Source organism: Eleutherodactylus coqui, chromosome 10 (genome assembly GCF_035609145.1).
Source record: "Eleutherodactylus coqui strain aEleCoq1 chromosome 10, aEleCoq1.hap1, whole genome shotgun sequence".
Lineage (NCBI taxonomy): Eukaryota > Metazoa > Chordata > Amphibia > Anura > Eleutherodactylidae > Eleutherodactylus > Eleutherodactylus coqui.
Window position 1 is genome coordinate 77,859,186 of NC_089846.1, and position 25,662 is coordinate 77,884,847.

General features: G+C 45.8%; 2 protein-coding genes across 7 annotated transcripts in view; one reads left to right on the top strand and one right to left on the bottom strand.

Moving 5' to 3' along the window:
* LOC136580648 (zinc-alpha-2-glycoprotein-like) overlaps positions 1–25,662 on the top strand; it is a 232,185-nt gene that overhangs the window by 16,234 nt on the left and 190,289 nt on the right. Inside the window, exon 1 of one of the 4 annotated variants that reach the window (XM_066581381.1) lies at positions 24,076–24,167. The exons of the other annotated variants lie outside the window; for them this stretch is intronic. The gene's annotated coding sequence lies outside the window, so the exon portion shown is untranslated. Of the gene's footprint in view, positions 1–24,075; positions 24,168–25,662 lie in introns of those variants that run through there. 4 annotated transcript variants of the gene reach the window in all.
* On the bottom strand, positions 1,075–24,133 carry LOC136580647 (uncharacterized). Of its 3 annotated transcripts, none has more exons than XR_010786995.1 (3): positions 23,998–24,133; positions 15,282–15,977; positions 1,075–2,184 (listed from the first exon to the last, which is right to left on the bottom strand). XR_010786995.1 is itself a non-coding variant. In XM_066581377.1 (3 exons), the coding sequence occupies exon 3, from the start codon at positions 4,276–4,278 to the stop codon at positions 2,695–2,697; it is 1,584 nt and encodes a 527-aa protein (XP_066437474.1). In that variant the 5' UTR covers positions 4,279–4,490; positions 15,282–15,977; positions 23,998–24,133; the 3' UTR covers positions 2,191–2,694. The 3 variants fall into 3 exon arrangements, 1 of the variants encoding a protein (XP_066437474.1); XM_066581377.1 differs by lacking the exon at positions 1,075–2,184 and adding an exon at positions 2,191–4,490; XR_010786994.1 differs by lacking the exon at positions 1,075–2,184 and having other exon boundaries at positions 11,185–15,438; positions 23,998–24,106.

Here is a 25,662-nt window from a genome sequence, read left to right on the forward strand (position 1 = left end):
ACAGTGAGACTGTGGAACTCTCTGCCTGAGGACGTGGTGATGGTACTACGACATTATAGGATATAGACATTAAATAAGCAGAAAAGTTGTTGATCTGAAACATTGATCCAGGGATTACTCTGACTGCTATTATGGAGTCGGGAAGGAATTGTCTCCCCTACAAGGGGCAGTATGGCTATATATTGCTTTAGGGGGACAGTATGCCTATATATTACTGCAGGGGACAGTATGGCAGAATATATTAAAATATGGGAACATTATTGCTATGTATTACTACAGGGGACAATATGGCTATATATTACTACAGATGGACAGTATGCCTATATATTACTGCAGGGGGACATTGTTGCCATGTATTTCTACAGGGGACAATGGTTATATATTAGTACAGGTGAATAGTGTGGCTATATATTACTACAGGGGGACGGTCTGGCTATATATATATATATATATACATATATATATATATATATATATATATATATATATAATGTGTGTGTGTGTGTGTGTGTGTGTGTATGTACAGGGATCAGTATCGCTATATATTACTTCAAGTTAACAGTATGGCTATATATCACTGCAGGGGGACAGTATGGCAGAATATAACAACAGGGAAATATTACTGCTATACATTACTACAGTGGAGCAGTATGCCTATATATTAATGCAGGGGACTCTATGGCTATATATTAATACAGGGTGGCAGTATGGCTATTTATTTCTACAGGGGCAGTATGGCTATATATTGCTACAGGGGGACAGTATCGCCATATATCACTAGAGGGGGACAGTCTGGCTATATATTACTACAGTAGGACAGTATGGTTATATATTACTACAGTAGGACAGTAAGACTATATATTAATACAAGGGGAGATTATGGCTTTATATTATTACAGAAGGGAGTATGGCTAAATATTACTACAGGGGTTCAGTATGGCTGTGCTAGGGGTCTTTAAACAGACTGTTCAGCTGATGCTGTCTGCTTCCCAATTAGTCTGAATCACGAGTACTCGTAGACAACTCAAATGGATGACCACACGGTATGGTTAGCCAAAAGAAGTGCGTGTTTATTGAAACATCTCGATATATAAAGAAGTTAACTCATACAGGATTTAATCACAGCTCATGTCCAAGGTCGTTTGGACATCTGGAAAGAACAATTAATAATACTTCTTTCAAAGACACCCGGTTACAAGGACGTTACATCCACACATTGCGATAAGATTATCGAAGTGAAAGTATCCTTGACTATTTTCCCAGAGCAGGATGAGAAGGAGGACAGATAACAACTCGTGTGAGAACAAGATCAGAAAGAGAGAAAAGATAATAGAAGAGAAAATAAATTAAACTTATTTTTCTCTTATTTATTCATTGCAAGGGAAACTAGAATTAACCCCTCCCATTCCCCCATTTGGACATTGGGTCCACCATCATGCTAGGTACATTTACCCGAGTGGTGCCAGCTCCTGCCAGATTCCCTAGAGTCATGTGGTGGTCCCGAAGTCCATCTGGGTTAAAGTTTATCAGAGGCTCCTTTGCTACTGTGCGTAATGCAAGACATGATTAACTTTAAAGCAACGTATATGACAAGTAAAATCATCACCACTTGAAGTATTCTTTGTAGGATTCCCATAAACCAACCTCCTAAACCAGAGAACCAATTGGCAGGGTTCAAAAACTAAATGTGTTACCCCACCAGCTATCCCTGGTTTCTGAGTTTCATTTGTCCATGAAAACAATTCTCCTGGCGGAACAGGAACAGCCAGGAAAGGAAGACTAATAACACCAGGTGCGTGTATGTGCAAATCCAACAGTCCTTCACCTGTGAGGTGTTCAGTCCATCTACCAGTATTTGGTGGTGTCTAACAAAGTGGTTCTGGGCATTGTGTCCAAGCTTAACTTCCTCATATGGGGGCAAAGCATGGAGTGAGGAGTCCAAAAAGTCCAACAATAAACAAAATGTCCTTCATTTTCCTTCTCATAGGGGGCGAAGCAGGGCGTGAAAAGTCCCATTAGTCCCAAAACAAGCAACACTTTCTTCAACTTTCACCGAAGTAGGTGTGGTCAGCATTACTTGATAGGGCCCCTCGAATCTGGGCTCTAGGGATTTCTGGACACGCCTCTTTATGACCACCCAGTCTCCAGGTTGCAGGGAGTGAGATCCCTCTAGGTTGTCTGGATCTGGAATGGAAGAAAACACTAGATTGTGTGTTACTTTTAGTTGGTCACACAGGTGCTTTACGTATCTGGCTACTGTGTCATAGCCCTGCTGTAGGGCCTGTGGATGATACAGCCCCAATCTTGACACAGAGCCAAACAAAACCTCATAAGGGGACAGACCTGTCTTTCTGTTTGGTGTGGTACGGACTGAATACAGTGCTATGGGCAAACATTCTGGCCATGGTTTCTTTGTCTCAGCCATGGCTTTCTGGATTTTTAACTTGAGCGTACCATTTAGTCTCTCCACCTAGCCTGAACTCTGCGGGTGGTATGGAGTGTGAAATGCTTGTTCCACCCCAAGGGCTGACATCACCTCTTGCATCACTTCATCTGTAAAATGTGTACCTCTGTCACTCTCAATTGTCTCTAGCACCCCAAATCTACATACAAGTTCTGCCACAAGTTTCTTTGCCGTGCATTGTGCGGTGGCCCTGCCCACAGGGTAAGCCTCAACCCACCCAGAGAACAGGTTCAGGCACACGAGGACAAACTCATACCTGTCTGATTTGGGAAGTTGAATGTAATCGATCTGCAATCTCTGAAAAGCATACAGTGGTCTGGATGTGCACTTCCGGGGGGGGGGGGGGGGGGGGTCTTCACCACTTGACCTGGATTGTGCAGGGTGCACACTTCACATGCCTTCACATATGCGTTCGCCAACCTGTCGAACCCTGGAGCATACCATACCTTGTCTACCACTGAAACCATAGCATTCCTGGAGGCATGCACCTTACCGTGAGCTAGGTCCGCCACCTGCAGGAAAGCAGCTGCAGGCAAACACATTCTACTTCCCATTCTCCACATTCCATCAACATACTTAGCACCTACCTTGATCCATTGTTCAACCTCACTTCCTGTAGCTTGCAGAAGCTCCAGGTCAGAGGACGACGGGATACCAAAGTCTACCTTATAGCACATAGGACCCTCGGGTTCTTGTGTCCGGTCTAGAAGCGCAGCAGCCTTGACAGCTCTGTCTGCTTGGTCATTACCTTTAACCTCTAGTGACTGCCCCTGGGTGTGTGCCTTCACCTTTATGATGGCCACCTGTTCCGGCAACAGTATGGCCTGCATCATTCTACCTACCGCAACACCATTCTTAATAGGTTTACCTTGTGCCGTGAGGAAGCTCCTGGACCGCCAGATGGATCCATAATCATGTGCGATGCTGAACGCGCTCCTAGAATCAGTGTAGATGCTGGCAGTGGTACCCTTTGCAATCGTACAGGCCTCAGTTAGAGCACGGAGCTCAGCCTCCTGCTCCGACATGTGTGGTGGCAGTGGTTTTTGTATCAGTATCTCATTCAGTGTGACTACCGCAAATCCTGTTACAAACTTTCCCTCGTCATTTAGGTATCTGGATCCGTCCACAAACAGCTCAAACTGGGGGTTCTGCAGGGGCTTGTCTGTGACATGCGCGAACCCAACCGTTTCCTGGGCCATGAGGGCCACACAGTCATGCTGGTGCTCGGCGTCGAATGCCTCCTGCTCGTCAGTCAGGGAGTTGTAAAACAACTGATCCCCTGTACTTACTCCCCCATTTGAATCTACGTCACCTAATCGAAGTAAGGTGGCTGGATTCAAGGTGGTGCACCTTTGGAATGAGATGTTCGAGGAGGAATGCGCTGCGAGTTCCATTTTTATCTGTCTGGCAAGAGACAGATAACGACGGCTTACCTGAGTCAGGATACCATGTATGTCATGTGGGGTATAGACCACCATAGTGTGATCTAGTACAACATCAGAAACTTTGTCCAGTAGTGCCTGAACTGCTAGAACCGCTTGGACGCATGATGGAGACCCTCTAGCCACCGCGTCCAAATGGGCACTGTAGTATGCTACAGGGTGCTTTTTGTCACCATGCATTTGTGTCAGTACAGAGGTGGCATGTCCCGCCATCTCAGTTACGTACAGCTGGAAGGGTTTGTCATAGTCTGGCAGCCCCAGTGCGGGTGCACTGGTTATCTGTACTTTTAGCTGATGGAAGGCTGACTCGGCCTGCGGGGTCAGGGCAAATGGCCGTGAACCCAAACAGTCGTACAGAGGCTGCATGGTCATGGAGGCAGAGCGTATCCATGGCCGACAGTATGAGACCAGTCACAAGAAGGTACGCAACTGGGCATGGTAGGTGGGAAGTTGCATGTCACTTACCACCTTCGTGCATTCCGGCGTCAGGTGTTTGGTACCTGGACCTAGGCAGTGGCCCAGGAACACTACGTGGGACTTGCAGAACTGAAGTTTCTCTTTGCTGGCTTTGCAGCCACTCTACTCTGATGGAGGAAACACAAAAGGCTTAGTGATGCATCGAGGCAGCTTGTCGGGTCAGAAGCACACAGAAGCAGATCATCAACATATTGCCAGAGGGCGGTGCACTCGGGAATTGGCCAGGCGTCTAATACCAGCTTCATGCATCTGGTGAACTGGTTTTGGGCTATTCTGAGCCCCTTGTGGCAGCACTGTCCAACAGTACTGCTTTCCTCTGAAGGTAAATACAAACAAATACTGACAGTCTGGCTGGCCCTTTATACCCTTTTTCTTAACCAGGAACAAAGGGGTATTGGCTGGGGAGACACATTCCTTGAGGGCTTGACATAAAGAAGAGACGGTGTCTGCAATTGCATCTTCTTGGGCATGTGCCAGGGGGTACTGACGGACCATGGGGGCTTTTTCCCCTTCTTTTAGGTAAACCATTAACGGTGGGACTGACAGTCTGCCGAGGTCCATCTTACTGGTAGCCCAAAGGCTCGAAGGAACAACACTAAGAGCTTATTCCTCTGCGTGCGTGAGGGTGAAGACAGGGAGAGGTGTCGCTAGGTCTGCTGCCATCCGAAAGAAGGTCGGGTGACTTTCAGACCCAGGGTGTATACGAGCCTCACCAGACGGGTGAAGTTCGATACAACATCCCAAGGGTCCCATCACATCGGTTCCCAATAGGCTTTCAGAACCTTCCAGCACAAGGAAGTGTGTGAGGCATTGCGACCCTTTAAACATTACCTCTAGCGGTTCAGTTTCTGCCAGCTGAATTAGTACTCCTGAAACCACTTGCACTGTCTGCGTATTTCCCCTACAGAACATTCTCTCAGAGACAGTACAATACTAACAGCATTTAGCAGTGATACAGACGTCCAACCAATCACAGAACTGACATTTACCCAAAAAGCAAAAAATATACCTTAAAATTCCTATATGTTTTCTATTTTTAAGACCGTAAAATTCACGTAATTCATTACAAGTTTCTTATTTCATTAACACTTGGCTTCCTTCTTTCTATGACCCTGAATCGGTCAGAGAAAGACAGCCCCTTTTCTAACGGACTCTGAATTTTATCTCTCTATGAAACAGAATAATAGCTAAGATTTTAGAAAGCGGCCAGAACATTTAGACTTTAAACAACATTAATCATTAGTAATTACAAGAGGTATATTTCTCTAAGGATGTGAAACACAGACTGAACAAAGCTGTTTTAGTTCAACGGCAGGGAATAGTTAAACACATAGAAAAGAAAACATGCTAGAACAGCGCAACATTTTCTGCATTTTTAACCCTTGTATTCTTAAAAGCCCCCACAGATGTGAGTGGGGTATAACTTTCTTACACTTGTATGAAGGAGACTAAAACGTATAACAAAGATTAGATTACATAACATCAAGACATACAAAACAAACAATAATGGTTATTTGTCACATAATTGTCCACAGATTCTGCATGAACTTGCTTTATGTCACAGAGGAACACAAACTAAAAGGATTCCCTTTCTCTGATAACCCATTACTGCCGTATCTACACTTGCCTCAATCCATCTGTCCAACATACTTTTATCCAACCTTCTGACTATCTCTGAATCTTTCCCAAACTTGCTGGTTTAACACTCCATTCTCCCAAAATTCTAAACACCTGCTTTTCTCAACAACTTACTACATTCTCTCCCCACGGCTAACTTGCTTTCTCTGTCTTTTGCTTTTTCTCTAGCTGTTTTCCATATAGGCATAATCCTTGCCCTGTACGTTTCCCATATTGTCTGTTCTTAGAGCCCTTTTATCCCTTCCCTGACTCTATTTTTATTTCTTTTATTATGGCTTCTATTCCTTTTTCTAGACCGGCGTCTCTGATATCTTTCATATGTCTTTTCCCGTACTGTTGCCAGAACTCATAGTTAAAGGTTCCCGCTTTTCTAAGTCCTATCCGGTTGCATATTTTATAGGCTTGCCTACAAATGTCCTTCCCTTCCCCTTCTCTCATGGACTTACCTCTTGATTTACCACTATCACACAGTATTGAGGATGCACACAGTTTCCTCGGGTAAATCTGGCGGTCACACAGACCTTTTAGTCCCTTCTGCCAGGTCCGCGGCTGGCAGGACACTTGTTTGTACTATGGACTTGTTCCCTGTTTTTACCTCAATCACGCAGTATAAGGATGCACACAGCTACCTTCGGGTAAATCAGGCTAGTCCCTTCTGCCAAGTCCGTAACTGGCAGGACACTTATTTCTCACACAGACCTTTTCACGGGGATAGGGGGGGACCACGGCTTGCCTTTATACGCAGCTTTAGTAACCTTATAACAAATTACAGCTAACATTATGAGTCCGGCAGTTAAAGCAATAATTTCTATAGCACACAGCAGACAGCATGGCAATATACACATATGGGTTCTTCCGTCTATTACAGTTACTAAGAACACCAAAAATTACAGGCAGAAGCATCTATAAACAGGCAGCGACTCACCTCCTGTCAACATGGGACTGAAGTCAGGGGAGCCCAGAGCTGGAGTGGCAAGTCAAGGGCTTACCGTACATCGGTGTTTTGTAGATCTGGGGTCCCGTGGCCTCTGGTCCGGCTGGTCGGCAGGCGGGGTCGTCAGGTATAGGCTGCAGGTAAGGATTTAGCTTCTGCCCCACGTTTGGGCAGCCAAGTAATGTTAGAGGTCTTTAAACAGACCGTTCAGCTGATGCTGTCTGCTTCCCAATTAGTCTGAATCACGAGTACTCGTAGACAACTCAAATGGATGACCACACGGTATGGTTAGCCAAAAGAAGTGCGTGTTTATTGAAACATCTCGATATATAAAGAAGTTAACTCATACAGGATTTAATCACAGCGCATGTCCAAGGTCGTTTGGACATCTGGAAAGAACAATTAATAATACTTCTTTCAAAGACACCCGGTTACAAGGACGTTACATCCACACATTGCGATAAGATTATCGAAGTGAAAGTATCCTTGACTATTTTCCCAGAGCAGGATGAGAAGGAGGACAGATAACAACTCGTGTGAGAACAAGATCAGAAAGAGAGAAAAGATAATAGAAGAGAAAATAAATTAAACTTATTTTTCTCTTATTTATTCATTGCAAGGGAAACTAGAATTAACCCCTCACAGTTATATATTAGTACAGGGGGAGAATATGGCTTTGTATTACTACAGAAGGGAGTAAGGCTATATATTATCGTACTACAGGGGTATAGTATGGCTATATATTACTACAGGGGGACAATATGGCTATATATTACTGCAGGGGACAGTATGGCTATATATTAATACAGGGGTAATAATAATCTTTATTTGTATAGCGCCAACTTATTCCGCAGCGCTTAAAGAATATGGCTTTATATTACTACAGGAGGGAGTATGGCTATATATTACTACATGAGGACACTATGGCTATATATACATACAGGGGTCAGCATGGCTATATATTACTACAGGGGACAGTATGGCTATATATTAGTACAGTGGTTAGTATGGCTATATATACGTGCAGGGGTCAGTATGGCTATATATTACTACAGGGGAGAGTATGGCTATATATTAGTACAGGGGACAGTATAGCTATATATTACTACAGGGGGACAGTATGGCTATATATCACTACAGGGGGATAGTATGGCAGAATATAATACAACAGGGAAATATTACTGCTATACATTACCACAGGGGAGCAATGTGGCTATATGTTGCTACAGGGGACAGTAAGGCTATATATTTAAAAAAGGAGGACAGTATGACTATTTAGTACTACAGGGGAGCAGTATGGCTACACTTTACTACAGGGGAGCAGTATGGCTATATATTTCTACAGGAGGACAGTATGGCAGAATATATTACAATGGGGGAATATTACTGCTATATATTACTACAGGGTAGCAGTATGGCTATATATCACAACAAGGGCAGTATGATCATATATTACTACAGGGGACAGTATGACTATATATTACAAAAAGGGGGACATTATTGTGATATATTACTGTAGTGGGACAGTATAGCTATATATCTCTATAGGGAGCAGTCTGACTATTTAGTACTAAAGGGGACAGTATGGCTACACTTTACTATAGGGGGGGCAGTATGGCTATATATTAGTACAGGGGACAGTATAGCTATATGTTACTACAGGGGGACAGTATGGCTATATGTTACTACAGGGGGACAGCATGGCAATATATTACTACATGAGGACAGTATGGCTATATATACGCACAGGGGTCAGTATGGCTATATATTTCTACAGGGGACAGTATGGCTATATATTAATACAGTGGTCAGTATAGTTATATATTACTACAGGGGGACGGTTTGGCTGTATATATATGTACAGGGATCAGCATTGTTATATATTACTTCAGGGGGACAGTATGGCTATATATCACTACAAGGGGACAGTATGGCCGAATATATTACAACAGGGAAATATTACTGCTATACATTACTACAGGGGAGCAGTATGGCTATATATTACTACAGGGGACTCTATGGCTATATATTACTACCGGGTGGCAGTATGGCTATATATTGCTACAGGGGGACAGTCTGGCTATATATTACTACAGGAGGACAGTATGGTTATATATTACTACAGTAGGACAGTACGGCTATATATCAATACAGGGGGAGAATATGCCTTTATATCACTACAGAAGGGAGTATGGCTATATATTACCGTACTACAGGGGTATAGTATGGCTATATATTACTACAGGGGGACAGTATGGCTATATATTACTGCAGGGGGCAGTATGGCTATATATTAATACAGGGGTGAGAATATGGCTTTATATTACTACAGGAGGGAGTATGGCAATATATTACTACATGAGGACAGCATGGCTATATATACATACAGGGGACAGTATGGCTATATATTAGTACAATGGTCAGTATGGCTATATATTAGTACAGGGGACAGTATGGCAGAATATATTACAACAGGGAAATATTACTGCTATACATTACTACAGGGGAGCTGCATGGCTGTATATTACTACAGGGGACTCTATGGCTATATATTACTACAGGATGACAGTAGGGCTATATATCACTACAGGGGGACAGTCTGGCTATATATTACTACTGGGGACATTATGGATTTATATTACACCAGCGAACTGTATGGTTATATATATATCTACAGGGTGCCAGTATGGTTATATATTACTTCAGGGGGACAATGTGGTTATACATTACTGCAGGGTCAGTATGTATATATAGTCCTACAAGGGGATGGTATGACTGTGTATTACTACAGGACAGTTGAATATTATATTACTAAAGGGGCAGTATTACTATATATTTCTACAGGGGGACAGTATGACTATATATTAGTACAGGGGTAGTATGGCTATAAATTACTACAAGGGGATAATATGGCAGAATGTTACAACAGGGCGACATTATTGCTATATATTCATTCAGGGGAATATTATGTTTATTAAATACTAAAGGGGACATTATGGCTATATATTACTACTGGGGGACAGTATAGCAATATATTTCTACAGGAGAGGCATTATGGCTTTATATTATAAACTGGAGACAGTATGCTTATCTATTACTACAGCGGGAAGTATGACTATATATTTCTACGGGGAGATAGTATGGTTGCATTTTACCACAGTGGTGCAATATGGTTATATATTATTACAGGGGACAGTATGACTATATAGTACTACAGGGGACAGACAGTATGGCTACATATTACTAGAGGGGATACAGTGTGGCAATATATTACTACAGAGAAATAATATGGTTATCGGGGGTAATATGACTGTATATTACTATCGGTAAACAGCATAACTATACATTACTACAGAGGGACATTATATCAAAATATTGCTACAGGGGACAGTATGGCTATATATTACTAAAGGAGGACAGTATAGCAGAATATATTACTACAGAGGGACATTATTGCTATACATTTTCACAGAGGACAGTATGACTGTATATAGTGTCCCAGACTTGGAGAGTCTGTGTATGTCTCTATGTAGTGCTTATCTCTTTGTATTGCTATGTGCTGTTATGTGTATTGGCTCAGACAGGTCACGTAAGGGTTAATGTCTGTTGTCTGGTATTGTATCTGTCTAGTCTGGTTATGTGTATTGTTCTTGGGTAGTATGGCTATATATTACTATAGGGGAACAGTGTGACTATATATTATTACAGGGGACAGTTTAGCTATATATTACTACAGGGGGGCAGTATGGCTGCATATTACTACGGGGGGGGGGGGCAGTATGGCTATATACAGTGGTGCCTTGGGTTAAGAGTTTAATTCGTTCTGTGACGAAGCTCTTAACCCAAATCACTCGTAAGTCAAATCAATTTTCCCCGAAAAAAGCAAACATCAATACTCACCGCTGGTGTTCCAGTCCTGACGCGGGTCTCCATCACTGCTGTAGCCTGCCGCGTCCCTTCTTCACGCCGACAGAGCATTTCTTCCTGGAAGCGGGGCTTGAATACCCCGCCTCCAGCAAGCTAATGCTCTGATTGGTTCATCCAGCGCCGTGTCAGCACTGAATTAACCAATTACAGTTATTCAATAATGTAATTGAATGGCTGGGATTGATTAATCCAGCGCCGGCTCTCATTGGCTGACATAGCGCTGGATTAACCAATCAGAGCATTAGCTTGCTGGAGGCAGGGTATTCAAGCCCAGCTTCCAGAAAGAAATGCTCTGTCGGCATAAAGGAGGGACGTGGCAGGCTGCAACAGTGCAGCAGACCATTGCAAAGACCAGAACCCCGGCGGTAGATGAGTATTAGACACCCCCACCCCATCCTGAGCCAGCTTGCGAGCTTCTTGACTTTCAAGCAGGCTCGTAATTTTTTTTTTTTTTTCAATATTAAATCTTTATTTGGGATATAGACATGTAATATACACACAGTTTATAAGACATGTAATAGTTGCAGACATGTTAACATTACTATGTTGTTGTTTTCTATTTAAATCATGCAATTGTCAGATCCCATTTTTTCCTTATATCAATAATATTAGAACGGATAAACATTTTCAGAAATTGTATATAAAAGAAATACTTCGATACAACATGTATCGTATTGAATGAACTTGGCATTTTTGTGCAGCCCTAACTTTTTCTAATAAAGTTACCTCCATAGCTCCCATGCCTCTTTATGTTTTTTTAAAGAGTTGTTTCTTAGTGCTATCCACTTTTCGAATAATTGTTGTTCTGCCATACGGTCCCTAAATTCCCCAAAGGATGGAGGTGTGGGCTCTCTCCATCTTCTCGCAATGAGAGATTTTGCTGTCATAAGGGCATGACCCAGCAAATATCTAATTTTTGTAGGGTATTTATTTAAGCCAACCAATAATAAGGTTAGTTTTGCGGATCTTGTGATACGGGTTTTTAGAATTTCGTCTAGATGATTAAGAATAAGATCCCAGTATCTCTCAAGAGCAGGGCATGCCCCAAATATGTGCGTTAGAGTACCCTTTTGGTCACAGTTCCTCCAACATTTGTCATTGGTGTTTTGGAATCTTGTGGCCAACAAGCACGGTGTGTAGTACCATCTCAGATTTACTTTAATTTGTGTTTCCAGTATCCCCAGACCTTTGGTTGAGCCACATGCCGTTTTATACGCCTTTTCCCATGATTCCGTTGAAATAACTGTACCCAGTTCGTTTTCCCAACTAAGCATATGTGTTTTTTTGGGTAATTTGTTGTTGCCTGTCAGAATATCATAGAAATATCTGGTTTCGGACTTTCCCAGGAGGGGTTCTGATGTGATCTTTCTTTGGACTTCCATCAGGATTTTTATCTTATATATAGGAGACTTTTTAAGGAAATTTTTTATTCTGGTATAATTGAAGAGGTCTTTTTGGAGAAGGTTACATTTTTCCTGTAGGATTTCAAAAGGTTTTAGTTCCTCTCCTGTCATTATGTCCTCTAAGTTTTCCACACCCCTTACTCTCCAGGTGTCAATTCTTAAATCAGATATAAACAAGTTTAGTATTTCAATTGGCAGTTTTGGTTTTTTGTGGGTATCGTAGGTGGCTACTTTTTTTGTGTATTCTTCCCAAATTTTTAGGGAGGCTGTCACTGTAAGAGGCAAATTTTTGGGAGGGATGTTTAGGGCAAGGTTGGTTGACATGGCCGCGAGTGATGCGCCAAGTAGCAGTAGATGTCCTTTGGGGGTTTTTGTGAGGTGTGTTTCCATGCCTACCCAGGCCATTGTGTTGTCTCTTTTTGTCCAGCATCTGGTTTGGTTCAGGATAGTAACTTTAAAATATTTTTCTAGGTTAGGTATATCTGTGCCTCCTTTCCTCCGGTTTGAGGCTAAGATTGAAAGGGCTAATCGTGGTTTATTTCCCTTCCAAATGAATGCGGATAGTTGTGCTTGTAGTTTTTTGATTGTGCTTTTTGATATGGGGATCGGCAGGACCCTGAAAAGGTATAAAATTTTTGGCAATATTTTCATTTTATAGGTCATGATCCTGCCTAGCCAAGATAAATTTATTCTTGATAGATGGTCGATTTCTCTTTGGATTGTTTCTAAGAGTGGCGTATAGTTAATTCCCTCTAGTTTATTTATGTCCGCAGAAAGTAATATGCCCAGATACGGGATGTTGTCAGCCCCCCATTTGAAAGAGAATTCTGATTGGATTGCATGCTGTAGGCTTTGTGGGATGTTTATGCCTAGTATTTTTGATTTGTCAACATTAAGCTTGTAGTAGGATACTTTGCTAAAATGTTCGAGGATCTGGCAGGCAGCTCTCAAAGACTCCAGGGTGTGTGTTAATGTGAGGATAATATCATCGGCGAATAGGCCAATTTTGTGTTGGCGGGAGTTTAGAGGAATTCCTCTTGTTTCTATAGAGGATCTTATGATTTCGGCCAGGGGTTCCACCATGAGGACATATAGTATAGGGGAAAGTGGGCATCCCTGGCGTGTACCATTGGAAATGGTGAATTTATCTGAAATGTCGCCATCTATTAACACTCGAGCTGTGGGGTAGGAGTACAGGGCCCGGACGGCGCGAATCACCCCCCCCCTCCGAGGCCAAATTTATTTAGCGTTTGAAACGCATATCCCCAGTGAACCCTATCAAAAGCTTTTTCTGCATCTAAAGCTATCATAGTTGTTGGAGATCTAGAGATTTGTGAGGAATATAAAAGGTTGAGAACCCTCCTCGCGCCGTCCGAGGCCTGCCGCCCCTTTACAAAACCCACCTGATCAGAATGCACAACACCTGGTAGGACATCGAGTAATCTATTTGCTAATATCTTTGCATATATCTTGACATCTGTGTTGAGCAAGGAAATGGGCCTAAAGTTTGCTGGATCGTCTGGCTCTCTTCCTGGTTTGGGCAACACTACCACCGTAGCCTGGAGCATCTCTTCAGGAAACGATCCTTTTTCCATAGCTGAACTGTAGAGTTTTCCCAAGTAGGGAGATAGGGAGTTTGAGAACCATTTATAATATTCTGCCGAATATCCATCTGGGCCAGGCGCTTTTTGGTTTTTTATGGAGGAAATTGTTTCCGCCACCTCGGATACCGTTATTGGGCAATCTAAACTAGCGGCTTGGACTGAGTTTATTGATGGTAGTTTAATTTTATTCAGGAATTTTTCTATATCTTCGTTGTTAGGGTGGGAAGTTTGTGGGTCATCTTTTAAGTTGTATAATTTACTATAAAATAGGCAGAATGCTTCTAATATTTGTTTCGGGTGGGATATTTTAAATTCTTTGTTTTTTGAGTTCCAAATGTATGGGATGTTAGTTTTAATTGACTTTTTCTTTGTCAGGTTGGCCATCCATTTAGAGGGTTTGTTTAGGGATGCGTAGACATTAGCACGTTGGGAGGTTATTTCCCTGTCGTGATCCCCTTGCAGCACTCTACGCAGTTCTAATCTTGTTTTGAATAGGTCGTTATATATTTGCTGGTTTGCATTAGTCTGGGCTAGACTTTCTAATTGTTGGATTTTTGTCAGTAAGGTATCAGTTTTTTCTAGTTTTTCCTTTTTGTACCTAGCTCCTAGTTTTATAAGGATACCCCTCATGTAAGCTTTGTGTGCTGTCCAGAGCAATTCAGGGCCTACATCAGGCGTATTATTTAAAGTGAAGTAGTCTTCAATTGCGTTTTGGATATCTTTTTGAAATTTGGGTATTTTCATTAGATAAGTATTGTTTCTCCACATTTTATGAAGGTGGCGGAATCCCCCAATTGCCAGAGATGTCAGTATCGGGGCGTGATCCGACCAAGTTATTGTGCCAACCTCAGCCCTGATTGTAGAGGTTATGAGAGACCTGTCTACCAGGCACAGATCTATGCGAGAAAAGGACCTATGTCTTGCAGAGAAAAATGAGTACTCCCTGGCGGAGGCATTGAGACGCCTAAACGTGTCAAAAAGTGCGGCTTTCTTTATCCAGTTGCCTAGGGACATACCCCCTCTCACTTTGTCGCTTGTGGTGTCGACAGATCTCTCTGGTACCAGGTTAAAATCGCCATTTATGATTATAGATCCCTTGGCTACTTTGTTTATTTTTTTGTTTATTTTGTTTAGAAATTTGATTTGGTTTGAATTTGGGACATATATGTTAGCTATAGTGACCTGTGTGTTTTTTAGCGTGCCCACCAGTACTATGTAACGTCCTTTTGGGTCACATATTTGTTTATCAATTTTAAGAGGGGCTGTGTCTCTAAATGCTATCAGCACTCCTGCATGTTTCTTTTGTGCGCAGGCTTGTATAACCTGGGGGAATTTTTTGTGTGTCATTCTATGACTGTCTGTGTCTACTAAATGTGTTTCTTGGATACATACTATATCCGCGCCGAGACGGCATGCTTCTCTCCACACGGAGCTTCTTTTGTAAGGGGAATTCAGGCCATTGGCGTTCAGAGACATCAATTTTGTGGCCATTTTCGTATGGTGGGTCGTTTGCACGGGAGGACGGAAGACTGGAGGTATCTGTGTTTATCTGCCAAAAAATAATTGAAACGAGAAACAACAACAAACGAGTAATGCATCAGATTACCAGTATCAACCTTGCTACCAGAAGTGTTTTTGCCCTGTGAAGAGAATACTGCACAGGATAGTATTGAACAAGTTGTAACTGTTCCTTCACTGGTAGCGGGTTTTTGCATGAGACGCAAGGTGAAACAACAATAAACCTTCAAAAAAATGTTTATACAAGCTTGTGCCTGCATGTTCGGTGGGGGGGTCAAAGTCACTAAAGTGAGAGGACTCACATCTCTGTATTCCAGAATGGACCGTAGGACTGTAGATTTAATGTGTCCTTAAGTGTCCTTTGGTTTTTAAACGGTTGCTTTTCTTCTTTTTCCTTTCCAGGATCATAAAGAGGGAAAATTTAGTGGGATCTTTTCTTCCTTCTTCTTGTTCTAGCTTTATTTTCCAAATTTGTCGGAACTGCTTTTCTCGGAGGTAGAGGGCGGAACTTGTTTAGGGGCGGGGGTTGGTACGCCCCACGATTTTAGTGTCTCCATAGCTGTAGAGGGGCTGTGAAATACATATACTGAATTAGCTTTTGTAGCGATGATTTTTGTGGGGAAGCCCCATCTGTAGGGAATATTTGCCTCTCTCAATGCCGTTGTTACAGCTGCAAAACTACGTCTCGCCTCCATAGTAGCTTGTGACAAGTCTATGAATAGACGTATGTCAGCATAAGGACTTGGAAGCACCTTTAGCTTTCTCGCAGTGTTCATGAGTGCTTCTTTGGTGCTGTAGTGATGTATGCGTACTATGATGTCTCTAGGTGTATTTTCCTTGAGGAACTTTGGGAGGGGGAGTCTGTGGGCTCTGTCTATCTGCAGCTCCTGTTCTGGGATGTTCGGGAGGATCTTTTTAAGGAATCGTGTGATAAATCCCTTTATTTCAGAGTTGGAGATTTTTTCTGAGACACCTCGCAGTTTGACGTTGTTACGTCTATTTCTGTCCTCAAGATCCGTTAATTTTTGTTGTAGTTTGGCAACAGTCCCCTCTAATTCGTAGTGGGCATCAATCAAGGAGTTGTGGGATTTAACTATCTCTCCCATTTTTGTTTCTGTTTTTTCTATATGGTTGTTAACCTCTTGAATAGAGATGAGCGAGCACCAAAATGCTCGGGTGCTCGTTACTCGGAACGAACTTTTCGCGATGCTCGAGGGTTCCTTTCAAATAACGAACCCCATTGAAGTCAATGGGCGAACCCGAGCATTTTTGTATTTCGCCGATGCTCGCTAAGGTTTTCATGTGTGAAAATCTGGGCAATTCAACAAAGTGATGGGAACGACACAGCAACGGATAGGGCAGGCGAGGGGCTACGTGTTGGGCTGCATCTCAAGTTCACAGGTCCCACTATTAAGCCACAATACCGGCAAGAGTGGGCCCCCCCCCTCCCAAAAACTTTTACTTCTGAAAAGCCCTCATTAGCATGGCATACCTTTGCTAAGCACCACACTAGCTACAACAAAGCACAATCACTGCCTGGATGACACTCCGCTGCCACTTCTCCTGGGTTACATGCTGACCAACCGCCCCCCCCCCCCCCCCCACAGCGCACACCAAAGTGTCCCTGCGCAGCCGTCAGCTGCCCTCATGCCACACCACCCTCATGTCTATTTAGAAGTGCGTCTGCCATGAGGAGGAACCGCAGGCACACACTGCAGAGGGGTTGGCACGGCTAGGCAGCGACCCTCTTTAAAAGGGGCGGGGCGATAGCCCACAATGCTGTACAGAAGCAATGAGAAATAGAATCCTGTGCCACCGCCATCAGGAGCTGCACACGTGGGCATAGCAATGGGGAACCTATGTGCCACACACTATTCATTCTGTCAAGGTGTCTGCATGCCCCAGTCAGACTGGTAATATGCACCTTAACAGTAATCGCGTTGGTGGTAATGTGGTGGTGACTGCGGACCTAGTAGCGCGGTTGTATTTTGTTGGTTTTCGGAATGTGGCCAGGATTAAGTGGGCCGTGGCGGGGGGATGGTGGGGGGGCTCTCTTGTAGTGTCGGTAAAGGTGAAATTCTTGGACTGCCACCAGACGAACCAATGCAAAGGCATTTGCCAAGAATGTTTTCCCTGTTGGAGGAGGAGGGGGATGTTTTTGAGGCACTACGTGTCCTCTCCACGTGTCCGTGGTTATATGCACCTTAACAGTAACCGCGTTGGTGGGAAATGGCCTCGCCGCCATCATGTCTTTGGGAAGCCTCTGTTTCCACACCCCAGAGACATACCATTAGCAGCGGTATAGGCAGAGCCCATAATTCGTAACATTTCAGCCGTAGCATTAGGACAGGCCCCACTAACATATCACTAGCAGCATTATAGGAGGAGCGCAGTCTTCGTTCCATGTCAGCAATAGTAGCACTCAAGACAGGCCCCAGTAACAATTCCGAAGCAGCAGTATAGCGGGAGCGCAGTCTTCGTTCCATGTCAGCAATAGTAGCACTCAAGACAGGCCCCAGTAACAATTCCGAAGCAGCAGTATAGCGGGAGCGCAGTCTTCGTTCCATGTCAGCAATAGTAGCACTCAAGACAGGCCCCAGTAACAATTCCGAAGCAGCAGTATAGTGGGAGCGCAGTCTTAGTTCCATTTCTGTAGCTGCAGTATAGCCAAGGCCCAAGTTACATTTATGTAGCTAAAGTGTAGGCCAACCCCACACACTTCTGTACCATGAGTGCAGGCGAAGAACATACAAATTGCTATGATTACACTGTAGGTGAGGGCCCCAAAAAATTGGTGTACCAACAGTAATAATGTACCTCAGTAAAAATTGGCCATGCCCAACCAAGATGGCAGGTGAAACCCATTAATCGCTTTGGTTAATGTGGCTTAAGTGGTAACTAGGCCTGGAGGCAGCCCAGTTTAACGAAAAGTTGGTTCAAGTTAAAGTTTCAACGCTTTTAAGAGCATTGAAACATATAAAAATTGTTTCGAAAAATTAGATGAGTGAGCCTTGTGGCCCTAAGAAAAATTGCCCGTTCAGCGTGATTACGTGAGGTTTCAGGAGGAGGAGCCGGAGGAGGAGGAGGAATATTAGACACAGATTGATGAAGCAGAAATGTCCCCGTTTTGGATGGTGAGAGAGAACGTAGCTTCCATCCGCGGGTGCAGCCTACGTATTGCTTACGTATCGCTGCTGTCCGCTGGTGGAGAAGAGAAGTCTGGGGAAATCCAGGCTTTGTTCATCTTGATGAGTGTAAGCCTGTCGGCACTGTCGGTTGACAGGCGGGTACGCTTATCTGTGATGATTCCCCCAGCCGCACTAAACACCCTCTCCGACAAGACGCTAGCCGCAGGACAAGCAAGCACCTCCAGGGCATACAGCACTAGTTCAGGCCACGTGTCCAGCATCGACACCCAGTAGTTGTAGGGGGCAGAGGCGTCACCGAGGATGGTCGTGCGATCGGCTACGTACTCCCTCACCATCCTTTTACAGTGCTCCCGCCGACTCAGCCTTGACTGGGGAGCGGTGACACAGTCTTGCTGGGGAGCCATAAAGCTGGCCAGGCCCTTAAAGACTGTTGCACTGCCTGGGCTGTACATGCTGCTCGATCTACGCACCTCCCCTGCTACCTGGCCCTCGGAACTGCGCCTTCTGCCACTACCGCTGTCGGATGGGAATTTTACCATCAGCTTGTCCGCCAGGGTCCTGTGGTATAGCAACACTCTCGAACCCCTTTCCTCTTCGGGAATGAGAGTGGGAAGGTTCTCCTTATAGCGTGGGTCGAGCAGTGTGTACACCCAGTAATCCGTAGTGGCCAGAATGCGTTGAATACGAGGGTCACGAGAAAGGCATCCTAACATGAAGTCAGCCATGTGTGCCAGGGTACCTGTACGCAACACATGGCTGTCTTCACTAGGAAGATCACTTTCAGGATCCTCCTCCTCCTCCTCCTCAGGCCATACACGCTGAAATGATGACAGGCAAGCAGCATGGGTACTGTCAGCAGTGGGCCAAGCTGTCTCTTCCCCCTCCTCCTCATCCTCCTCCTCCTCCTCCTGAACGCGCTGAGATATAGACAGGAGGGTGCTCTGACTATCCAGCGACATACTGTCTTCCCCCGACTCGGTTTCCGAGCGCAAAGCGGCTGCCTTTATGGTTTGCAGGGAAGTTCTCAAGATGCATAGCAGAGGAATGGTGACGCTAATGATTGCAGCATCGCCCGTTCACCACCTGGGTAGACTGCTCAAAGTTTCGAAGGACCTGGCAGATGTCTGCCAACCAGGCCCACTCTTCTGAAAAGAATTGAGGAGGCTGACTCCCACTGCGCCGCCCATGTTGGAGTTGGTATTCCACTATAGCTCTACGCTGCTCATAGAGCCTAGCCAACATGTGGAGTGTAGAGTTCCACCGTGTGGGCACGTCGCACAGCAGTCGGTGCACTGGCAGATTAAAGCGATGTTGCAGGGTGCGCAGGGTGGCAGCGTCCGTGTGGGACTTGCGGAAATGTGCGCAGAGCCGGCGCACCTTTACGAGCAGGTCTGACAAGCGTGGGTAGCTTTTCAGAAAGCGCTGAACCACCAAATTAAAGACGTGGGCCAGGCATGGCACGTGCGTGAGGCTGCCGAGCTGCAGAGCCGCCACCAGGTTACGGCCGTTGTCACACACGACCATGCCCGGTTGGAGGCTCAGCGGCGCAAGCCAACGGTCGGTCTGCTCTGTCAGACCCTGCAGCAGTTCGTGGGCCGTGTGCCTCCTATCTCCTAAGCTGAGTAGTTTCAGCACGGCCTGCTGACGCTTGCCCACAGCTGTGCTGCCACGCCGCGCGACACCGACTGCTGGCGACATCCTGCTGCTGCTGCTGCTGACACATCTAGATTGCGAGACAGAGGTTGAGGAGGAGGAGGAGGAGGAGGGTGCTTTAGTGGAAGAAGCATACACCGCCGAACATACCACCACCGAGCTGGGGCCCGCAATTCTGGGGGTGGGTAGGACGTGAGCTGTCCCAGGCTCTGACTCGGTCCCAGCCTCCACTAAATTCACCCAATGTGCCGTCAGGGAGATGTAGTGGCCCTGCCCGCCTGTGCTTGTCCACGTGTCCGTAGTTAAGTGGACCTTGCCACTAACCGCATTGGTGAGGGCGCGTACAATGTTGCGGGAGACGTGGTCGTGCAGGGCTGGGACGGCACATCGGGAAAAGTAGTGGCGACTGGGAACTGAGTAGCGCGGGGCCGCCGCCGCCATCATAGCTTTGAAGGACTCCGTTTCCACAACCCTATACGGCAGCATCTCCACGCTGATAAATGTGGCTATGTGGACGGTTAACGATTGAGCGTGCGGGTGCGTGGCGGCGTACTTGCGCTTGCGCTCCAACAGTTGCGCTAGCGACGGCTGGACGGTGCGGTGCGAGACATTGCTGGATTGGGCCGAGGACAGCGGAGGCGAGGGTGTGGGTGCAGGCCATGAGACGGTCGTGCCTGTGTCCTGAGAGGGGGGTTGTATCTCAGTGGCAGGTTGGGACACAGGGGGAGAGGCAGCGGTGCAAACCGGAGGCGGTGAACGGCCTTCGTCCCACCTTGTGGGGTGCTTGGCCATCATATGTCTGCGCATGCTGGTGGTGGTGAGGCTGTTGGTGGTGGCTCCCCGGCTGATCTTGGCGCTACAAAGGTTGCACACCACTGTTCGTCGGTCGTCAGGCGTCTCTGTGAAAAACTGCCAGACCTTAGAGCACCTCGGCCTCTGCAGGGTGGCATGGCGCGAGGGGGCGCTTTGGGAAACACTTGGTGGATTATTCGGTCTGGCCCTGCCTCTACCCCTGGCCACCGCACTGCCTCTTGCAACCTGCTCTGCTGCTGCCCGTGCCTCCCCCTCTGAAGACCTGTCCTGTGTAGGCGTTGCACACCAGGTGGGGTCAGTCACCTCATCATCCTGCTGCTCTTCCTCAGAATCCTCTGTGCGCTGCTCCCTCGGACTTACTGCCCTTACTACTACCTCACTGCAAGACAACTGTGTCTCATCGTCATCGTCCTCCTCACCCACTGAAAGGTCTTGAGACAGTTGCCGGAAGTCCCCAGCCTCATCCCCCGGACCCCGGGAACTTTCCAATGGTTGGGCATCAGTGACGATAAACTCCTCTGGTGGTAGAGGAACCACTGCTGCCCAATCTGAGCAGGGGCCCGAGAAAAGTTCCTGGGAGTGTTCCCGCTCCTGAGCATGTGTCATTGTAGTGGAGTGAGGAGGCTGGGAGGAAGGAGGAGCAGCAGACAGAGGATTCGGATTTGCAGCACTGGACGGCGCAGAACTGTGGGTGGATGATAGCTTGCTCGAAGCACTTTCTGCCATCCAGGACAGGACCTGCTCACACTGCTCATTTTCTAATAAAGGTCTCCCGCGTGGACCCATTAATTGGGCGATGAATGTGGGGACGCCAGAAACGTGCCTCTCTCCTAATCGCGCAGCAGTCGGTTGCGACACACCTGGATCAGGAGCTCGGCCTGTGCCCACACCCTCACTTGGCCCTCCGCGTCATCGGCCGCGTCCACGTCCTCTAGGCCTACCCCTACCCCTCAGCATGCTGTATTACCAGTGATTTGATTTCCCAGGCAGGAAATAAATTGGCGCAAGCCTGCAGGCCAAATATAATTTTTTCGCTTTTTTGCAAAGAGAGGTCCCTACTGCGTATATTCAATGAACAATAACTTTTATAACTGTGGTGTGGCCCTGAAAAAGTGTCACACAACTTTAGTGTAGCAGAGTTATTAACTCTGGCAGAGCAGGTATTTGCCAGTCAGGAAAGACAATGGTGCAAGCCTGCAGTAAACCGTAGCTGGTTGCGTTTGATTTTTGTACGTTCTCCACGCAGCACACACGTACACGGAGACCTTAGGACTGACACAGGCAGGCCAAATATAATTTTTTCGCTTTTTTGCAAAGGGAGGTCCCTACTGCGTATATTCAATGAACAATAACTTTTATAACTGTGGTGTGGCCCTGAAAAAGTGTCACACAACTTTAGTGTAGCAGAGTTATTAACTCTGGCAGAGCAGGTATTTGCCAGTCAGGAAAGACAATGGCGCAAGCCTGCAGTAAACCGTAGCTGGTTGCGTTTGATTTTTGTACGTTCTCCACGCAGCACACACGTACACGGAGACCTTAGGACTGACACAGGCAGGCCAAATATAATTTTTTCGCTTTTTTGCAAAGGGAGCTCCCTACTGCGTATATTCAATGAACAATAACTTTTATAACTGTGGTGTGGCCCTGAAAAAGTGTCACACAATTTTAGTGTAGCAGAGTTATTAACTCTGGCAGAGCAGGTATTTGCCAGTCAGGAAAGACAATGGCGCAAGCCTGCAGTAAACCGTAGCTGGTTGCGTTTGATTTTTGTACGTTCTCCACGCAGCACACACGTACACGGAGACCTTAGGACTGACACAGGCAGGCCAAATATAATTTTTTCCCTGCTTTTTTGCAAAGGGAGGGCCCCACTGCGTATATTCAATGAACAATAACTGTGTTGTGGCCCTGCCTACACAATTCTGTCCCTGTAGTATCAATGGAGGGCGCAATGCTCTGCACAGACGATTTTTAGAAGAAAAAAAAATGCAACACTGCTAACAGCAGCCAGCACAGTACTGCACACGGTTAAATTTGGCCCTAGAAAGGACCGTTGAGGTTCTTGAAGGCTACACTCACTCCTAACACTCTCCCTGCCTAAGCACCACTTCTGTCCCTAATGCCGGGTGCAATGCTCTGCACTGCCGATTTTGAGAAAAAAAAAAAAAAACACTGCTAGCAGCAGCCTGCACACAGGTAGATGTGGCCCTAAGAAGGACCTTTGGGGTTCTTGAAGCCTACACTCACTACTAACACTCTCCCTACAGCAGCTCAGGCACCAGCAGCACTGTCCCTCAGCTAACTCACAAGGCATGTGTGGCGACTTTTATACTCGGGTGACATCTGATCTTCCCAGCCACTCACAGCAGGGGGGTGGTATAGGGCTTGAACGTCACAGGGGGAAGTTGTAATGCCTTCCCTGTCTTTCAATTGGCCAGAAAAGCGCGCTAACGTCTCAGAGAGGAAACTGAAAGTAACCAGAACATCGCGTGGTACTCGTTACGAGTAACGAGCATCCCGAACACCCTAATATTCGCACTAATATCAAGCTCGGACGAGTACGTTCGCTCATCTCTACTCTTGAACTGAAGTGTCAACATGAGATGTTAGGCTTTTTAGATCTAGTTGTATAGTTTCTCTCAGAGCTAGTACTATCTCTTTAATATATAACACTGAGGCTGGCTTATCTGAGGCTGATAGATTAGCTAGCCTGCTCTCTTTCTTGCTATTTTGAGCATTTGCAGGAACTTCAGGGGCTTCTATGCATGTGTTATCTGACATTCTCTGCCTCTGCTTCTCGGGACTGCTTGTGGGGGAGGGGGCACTCAGTGACAGCGTGTCCGAAGCCATCTTATCTCCCTTAGAGCGCTTTATGCTGTCTTCTATCAGGGGAGGGTTGCTTGCTCCTATCTCTTTTCCTGTCTCTGGGACATCTCCTGTCTCCTCTATCCCCTCTGCAGTGTCCCCTTGCTCACCTTTGTTAGCTGGGATCGGAGCCTCCTGCACCTCAGCTGTCTGTGAGCTGTCGGCCAGCACGTCCTCCGGTGCCATGTCAGAGGGGGGGCTGCGCGCTGGGAAGAAATCCTCCAGCCTGGCAGGTTTAACTTTTGTTGTTCTCCTCCTTGTTGCCATCGCTGGGTTCCTGGTAGGTTCCTGCAGCTTGTGGTGTATTTTTTGTTCTTCTGGAGTCGCTTTGATGTTGCTTAGAGTCCTGTTCTAGACGGAGCCTATGCAAAAACTTCCGTCTTGGTGCCTCTCTAAGCCACGCCCCCAAGCAGGCTCGTAATTTGATTTTTTGCTCCTAAATCAGAGCAAAACTTTAGGAGACAGCAAGTTAAGAAGCTCGCAAGCTGAGTCACTTCATAAACCAAAGTACCACTGTATTACTACAGGGGGGCAATATGGCTATATATTACTACAGGGGGCAGTATGGCTATATATTTCTACAGAGGGACAGTGTGACTAAATATTATTACAGGGGGATTGTATGGATATATATGACTATGGGGAGACAGTATGGTTATCCAGCATCTGAGAAGCAGGCCCTCAGCCTAGAAGACAGCGGGGTAGAATTTGGGCCTTGTAATGGGGCTCTACCATCTCTCACTCTGAGGGTAGCACAGGACCCGTCCAAGTAACCAAGGACAGGCTTTGCAAAGGGGTAACCCATGGTTTACCTAGGTAGTCTGTTGTCATGGATGATGCCACCGTTCCTTCCTCTGTGGTGAATAACAAGGGGGCACTCTAATATTTCTGTAATATAAATAGGAGGACGATTGCCTATTAAGCTGCAGCTGGGTTGTGAACACTGAGAAGAGTTAATTACTGCAGTGCTGATAAAGTAAAAGCAAAGAGTACATTCATAGAGAAGGAGCAAAGCGACGCCCATGTCTACTTGGAATAGCAAGAGGGTGGCAGACACAGGTAGAAAAACTAACAGTACCTCCCCCCTTACGCCCCCTCCTCCTCCTGGATCTATCAGCTCTGGATTTATCTCCTGAGGCTATGGATTTACCAATATCAGAAATGGTGTACTCCAAGCATGTAGCATGATCTTGAAGAAGCTCAATGCTACTATTCACTACAGTGGACCCCTTCTGGAGAGAGCCCATGGCTTGTCGTTGAGAACTCAAGTAGCTTGCTTTGAAACGTCCACCTGAAAACAGAGAACCCCGTGTGGAGTGAACCATCCATAGCTCTGCTTTCAATGCCAGTTGCAGACAGGGGAACAGACGGAGCTATTTGGTTGCTTAAGAGAAGTGACATTGTCAAGAGGTTTTCTTTTAGGTGAAAGGAGGTTTTGAGGCACCCAGGTGTGACAAACAGGTTGTACTGGAAGGAGGCACTTAGAAAAGCAGGACAATCCTCAACCTAACACCCTCCCCGACCTCCAATCCAAGGTGAGATTATGCAGATGAAGCTGAGGCATTCCTAGTAGCAGAAAACTGGTGGACCTTGGAAGAACCAGCCAGGAAATTGTTGAATGGAGAGTGTCTACTTTCAGATCCAGTGGCTCTGTGACAAACTGAATGATCGCGGTAAGGGTACCTCCATTCACAGTTGTCACTACAAGAGGTCTTTCAAGACATCGAGTAGGAATTTGGTAGTGGTCCATTAAGGCCGGATGCAAAAAGTTCCCT

Excerpts from the sequence above, each read along its gene's own strand:
- LOC136580647 (XM_066581377.1), bottom strand. The coding sequence starts at position 4,278 with ATGACCATGCAGCCTCTGTACGACTGTTTGGGTTCACGGCCATTTGCC.